General features: G+C 40.8%; 1 protein-coding gene across 1 annotated transcript in view; it reads left to right on the top strand.

Annotated features, from left to right (window-relative positions):
• The window catches only part of mpped1 (metallophosphoesterase domain containing 1), a 65,790-nt gene extending 60,015 nt beyond the window's left edge, over positions 1 to 5,775 (top strand). Inside the window, exons 5-6 of the mRNA XM_061080323.1 lie at positions 2,966 to 3,079; positions 5,657 to 5,775. Coding sequence (XP_060936306.1) covers positions 2,966 to 3,079; positions 5,657 to 5,775 — 233 coding nt within the window. The remainder of the gene's footprint in view (positions 1 to 2,965; positions 3,080 to 5,656) is intronic.
• The last annotated feature ends 229 nt before the right edge of the window (positions 5,776 to 6,004 follow it).

The raw sequence follows: 6,004 nt of genomic DNA, 5'->3' as shown, positions 1-6,004 counted from the left end.
CTCATCCTGCCCTGACCAAAATCACATTTTACCACATTATTGGCCTTCCTGGTGACCACCTCTCAGCTTGTGCATGTGTCTCGCACACACCCAGTCCTTGCACACCAACATCACAAGAGTCGGAGCAAACACAGATGGTGGTGCACAAGCTTGACTTCCTGTAGATATTTATCTGTCTCAAAGACATACACACAAGCAGACAGAGACACTCAGACACTCCTCTCACTCGCTGACACACACTCTCACACACACTTTCACACCTCATCTCCTGCTGCAGCTGCGGTGTTCAAATGTGAGTGAGTGTGTGTGATTGATTTCTGTGTCTGCGTCTCTGCGAACACAGCCATTTATTTTTCATTCAGCTTAGCCAAGTGTCCCCAGCTATCCGCTCATGAGCGACTAGCATATGGAGCAGCTACAGTAGGCAACTAATGCATGACACACAGTCACACACACACTCTCTCTCTCTCTCTCTCTCACACACACTCTCTCTCTCTCTCTCTCTCTCACACACACACACACACACACACACACACACACACACACACACACACAGATGAGGAAAGAAGAAAAGAAAAACAGAAATGAAAGACAATTATTCTTTAAATTCTTGAAGGTGCCAAGAGCCAAGAAAAACTGTGCAATTTCAAATTATTTCTAAAGAAAGAAGGAATAATGAATGATGGGAAAGAAGGTGAGGGAAAAGGAATTGTGATCAAGATGTTTTGCACTGCAGCAAAAGCGAGTATTTTATGAGGTGTGATAAAGTGGCGGATCTGTGGCTGGAGAGAAACAATATGGCCTCTTTATTTGGCTGTGAGGAAGAAGTTAACAGCAGAGAGAGAAGGAGAGAAAGTAAGACAACAAGGGGGAAACAGGCTCGGTGCCCAAAGCAGCAGCTGCTTTGAAACAAGTGGCACTTAAGAGCAAAATACCCTGAGACACAAAAAGCCCTCATAACTTCTAACTTCCGTTCCACCGTCTCCCAACACATGTAAAGGATACACTTAGAATTTTAAGGCTTTCTTTAATTAAAATGATTCTAATCGTGTGTTTTTAAAGGTAGACACATTCAGAGGACACGGAAGTCAGACTGTGTCATTTTACCAGCATGACTGATTCACTGCCAGCTGAGTTTTTATGTCTGTGTTATGTATGAGAGGGTCCATTAACTCTGCTTCTGAGGTTTTAAGTACTTGAGTAATAAAAAATAAAAATGTGTAAAGAATCTTGAAGTCATCGCTCGGGGCTCTTCTCTTTCTTTCTTCCCTTCTTTCTTTCTTTTATTTTCTTCTTTTTGTTATTTGCCCACTGAGGTCCAGATAGAAGCAAACCACTCACTTCTCATCTGTCACTGTGGGCATGGCCATGTCAAGACTTTAGACCTGACTTAGTCTTACAGGGGAAGGTTTTAAAGTGCCTAAAAAAGAATCAGAAACAGCTGTGTAAGCTCAACGGGCCATGTGATGCACTCCAGCTGGAGGTGTTTGTAAAATCTCACTTTGACCTCTCGTTCTTTCTTTAGCCCTGTCAGTAAACCAAACCATCGGAGAAGCAATATGGTGACATATTTTTAGCTATATAACCATATGGACACATTTGAGATGCACTGGAATGCTTCTCGTAAACCAGACATCATCTTCAACACTAGCAGTGCTTAAAAGACGCATCTGTTTCTCTGTCCATGATATGTTCACAACTATTGACCACATGTCTGTTGACTCTACTCGGTTTACAGATCAATTTAAGGAGTATATGTTGTATTTAAATTCTTAGTTGCCGCAATTTATTCAAGACCTTACCTGTGAACTTTAGACCTAATCTCCCCTGATTTGCGATGGATATTCATGGTTTACAGAGGATGAATTACCTACTGGCATTGGAGTTGACTCCCTGAACCTCTCCTGTAGTACAACTCTCAGGCCAAAATGTCAATGAGTTATAGTGAAAAGAGACATGAGTTTTGGACTATTGGCTAGGACCTTACTTTGGGTACTTTTGTTTATTTCCAGTATTTTAAACAGTAAGAGTTCATCAGTTAGTTCAGTCTAACACAGATTGAGATGTCCTGAGCTCATACCACTGGGCCGTAGACATGGACGTCTTTCCCGTTTTGTTCATTTGTTCTCTTGTTAAGTTATCTCTCTTTTTCTCTTTTCCTTCTTGTTTACTTTGTCATCCCTGTCTGAACTGAGCAACAGAAGGGAGGGAAGATGGAGACATGAGCCCCTCAGTCATGTTATTTCTCTGACTTGATGCTTTTTTTTAAGCATCAGCACCATCCTTCCTCACAGAGCAGCCACTAAATCATATACACTCCATGCTTCATCCCTGTCACACATACTGTAAAGTCTGCATCTGTGTGTGGTGGTGATTGATCTTTATTTTCTGTGGCTGCTTCCTAAGAGTCACTTTTATTTTGTGCCAGGTCTGCAGTTTGCCATAAGACAAGGAGTGTGAAATGAACAACTCCACTCTAAAATGTGATGAATCACTTTTTGGAGGGAGATTAAATTCATAACCTTCCTGACATTACATTTAACCATGGAATCACTGAAAAAGGTTGTTTTTCTCTCAGCGAATTTCTGTGACTCAAAAAGAAATTCTTAAATGTAATAAATATAAAACAAGAAATACAACATATTTCACTCTGGACCAGTTGGCAACAATATCAACAGCAATAACTAATAGTGGACCTAATTCATAGTGACTGTGAACAGCATATTTTCCACAATGTCATGCAATATCTAAAGGGTATACACTATGTATTCACAGAAATATGGTTCTATGACGAAATATGACTGAATTACTGTTGCTGTCCATTTCAACCCACTCAACAGCTACTATACCTAGTGGGAAGCAAAGCAGACATTATAAATATCTGTTTCAACACCTCATGCTCTTACTGTGGGTGAGAGCAGGTTCTGTAAGTCGCTGGTTTGGGTAAAGGTGTGTTTGTCTGCAGGTTTCTTGGACTGGGTTCCGAAAAAGATGCAGCGTGTCGGGTGCATGGAGCTACTCAACACGGTCCAGAGGAGAGTCCAGCCCAAATTACATGTGTTTGGACACATTCATGAAGGTGTGTGCATGCGTTTTCAACAATACAGTAGTTAACAGGATCGACAGGACGAATGGATTGTTAATACATCAGATGGCAATATGATTTTTTCTGAGCTTAAATCTCAGGGAGCAAGTAAAAATATTTTTAAACAGCCAATTTACCTTGAAGAATATGGAGATATTATAAAATCTTTTTTTATAGAAAATGACTGAAGTCTATTTTAAAGAGTAGCTGAGCTGCCACAACATTATTATCATGATTTCATCCAGGCCAGCAAGGGCAGAGAAACTGTCTCCTAGGATAGAGGATTTCTTTTTCGGGTCAGTGCTGAGCCCCTGGAGCAGCGGTCCCCAACAGAGAGTCCAGATTAGAAACTGGATCAGATTTTATAAGAGAAATAGGCTGAAAGCAGCTCTATTTGTAAATGTGACAAAAGGAACAAATTATACTGTTAGATGGTAATGTATTAGCCTCTTCCACATGCCAAATCACACACAAACAATTATTTTCCAAAACTGATACCTCCACTTAGAGGAAGGACCATCTTGATGAGCTCACACCAGCAAAGCCCATCAACATGTCGAAATTGTGACCCATGAGTTCTTACAATAACTAGTACTCAGTAACTCAGTAGTTACTATTACATTATTACACAAGCTCTTTATAGTTATTATTACATTACTATACAGGCTCTCTGAAGTTCTTGTTATGGAAGTTTTATGGAAGCTGGTGAAAGGAGAACTTAAGCAGTCACTAATGACTTATGCAGAAGATTTTAATGTAGACTTGATGCATCAAGGAGAACAGAAGGGGAAATATATATCCTCGGATGAAACGGGTGTCCGGTATGGACAATGAACTTTGATGAGCAGGAAGACCAATCCGAGTGAAATGTGTCAATATCTGTGCTAGCAGCGCCACATAACAGAATCTTGTCGTTGTCACAGCCGCTCTTTCCACAGGGATACTAATGTGTAACATCATTATCAATGATCATATATGTACGGCCGGCGTGCACAAGCTCTACTGGCCGAGTCAGCGTGCACCTAGCCCGGCCAGACAGACAGATAATACGGAAAATTTACCAATCCTATATTTTACCAGGCTCCACAGAAAGTCATATCTATGGCCTAAACCAGAGAGAGGGACTTTAACTGAAAGATGAAGAAAAATGCATTACTACAACTTATAATTACAAAGCTGTATAAGCCAAATATGGGCGCCTCATTTACAACATGTAGTTTCAAAAATGTGTTGATAAACCAAAAAAACTATAGAACTGGTTAGAACTGGTTTCTTCACTATTTGATGCAAAGGAATTAATAATACCAGTGATAATAATAATGCGAGTTTGAACGAAATCATAAACCTATATTGAATCCTTATGATGAGTATGGGACAGAGTGAATTTTACCATCTATTTCAAATATATAGCTGTGCATACGGCCATCACAAGGAGAATCAAGATGCTGCCTATTCTGGACTTTAGTGCACATTAAAAAAAAAAAAACAGTAAATTGTTGTAACCACAGTGTGCTTAACCCCTTATTGCCTGAATTAATTTCCAATTATATAAAAAAAATATTATTTGTGTTTTTGGCTGTCATAGAGATGCTAAATTAAGTGGAGATTGTTCATTTCAATATAGCATATACAATAGATATAAATTTAGGTATGAGGCAAATAAGCGACATTAGGCATAATGTCGCTAACACATTTTCCAGTCTCTGGTATGTAGATTATTATATTGATGCTGCTTTTGCTTGAAATTGAATAACAACATGTTTCTGTACAATCATTGCTGTTCCATCATATAACCCTAACCCTCGCTTCCCGTAGAACGTTGATGCGTCCATTTAGTTCTGCCGACAATAAAGGGCAGAAATTACATTTATATCCTAGCATTATATTTGTATTCTGTTTTGCACATAATTCAATGTTGCACACTTACTCTGCACAAACAGTTGTACATAGTCTGTATATCTGCAAAGTTATATTTATTTTGGTTTGATAAGGACAATGCACAGCTCCTTAGCAGTACCAGAGTAAGCTATAATCCAATTTTCATCTGTAGTCCCTGGGTATTATACATTATTATATATATTATATATATATTCGATGAACATAATTGGTGGATAAACAACCATGGATAAGGGTACGGGGTACGCAAAGTGGTTCAGGGGGTACGCAGTGGTGTGCACGGAGCCCCAGCGGGCTGGAATCCCACCTCAGCCGGCGCGCGCCGGCCCTCGCCTTTCACTTTCAATGCGTTTGATAGACTCCTAGGTCCTTGTTCCAAGAAGGGTCCGACGCTACGTAATCCAGGGCAGAGGGGCGTGGTGGCGGCGGTGAAAAAAACGGGGGGGGGGGGGGTGTACGAGGCTATTATGCTTTGATTTTACTGGTCTGGCCCACTTGAGATCAAAGTGGGGAGTATGTGGCCCCATAACAAAAATGAGTTTGACACCCCTGCATTACTGGGATACAATCATCACCTCGGCGGCACTCACACCGGAAGGGGTTTGAGGCGCATTTGTGACATACGTCCTTAAGGGGTTCAACACCATTCTTTCTTTCCCTTTCTTCTCTCACCAGGATATGGCATGATGACAGATGGAACCACAACATTTGTCAATGCCTCAGCATGCACCGTCAACTTCCTGCCCATGAACCCACCCATTGTCTTTGACCTCCCCAACCCTAGGACCACATGACTAGAGGAAGCTGTCCCGCAAATGCTCACGGCCAATCAGGAAAAAGGAGCAGGCAAAAATAGGTGAGATCAGCAGGCAGAACTGAATGATGTACATATAAGGCAGGTGTGGTTTTAATGTGATGCCAAATAGTACACCTGGGGTCCATTAGTGAAGGAAACCTAGGACCAGAGGCTCACACACATCATTAATGTTATTTAGTGCGCCATCATTTCATTACCAAGAACAG

This window comes from Limanda limanda, chromosome 1, assembly GCF_963576545.1.
Source record: "Limanda limanda chromosome 1, fLimLim1.1, whole genome shotgun sequence".
In the NCBI taxonomy this organism is placed as follows: domain Eukaryota; kingdom Metazoa; phylum Chordata; class Actinopteri; order Pleuronectiformes; family Pleuronectidae; genus Limanda; species Limanda limanda.
This window is presented reverse-complemented; position numbering and strand designations above follow the sequence as displayed.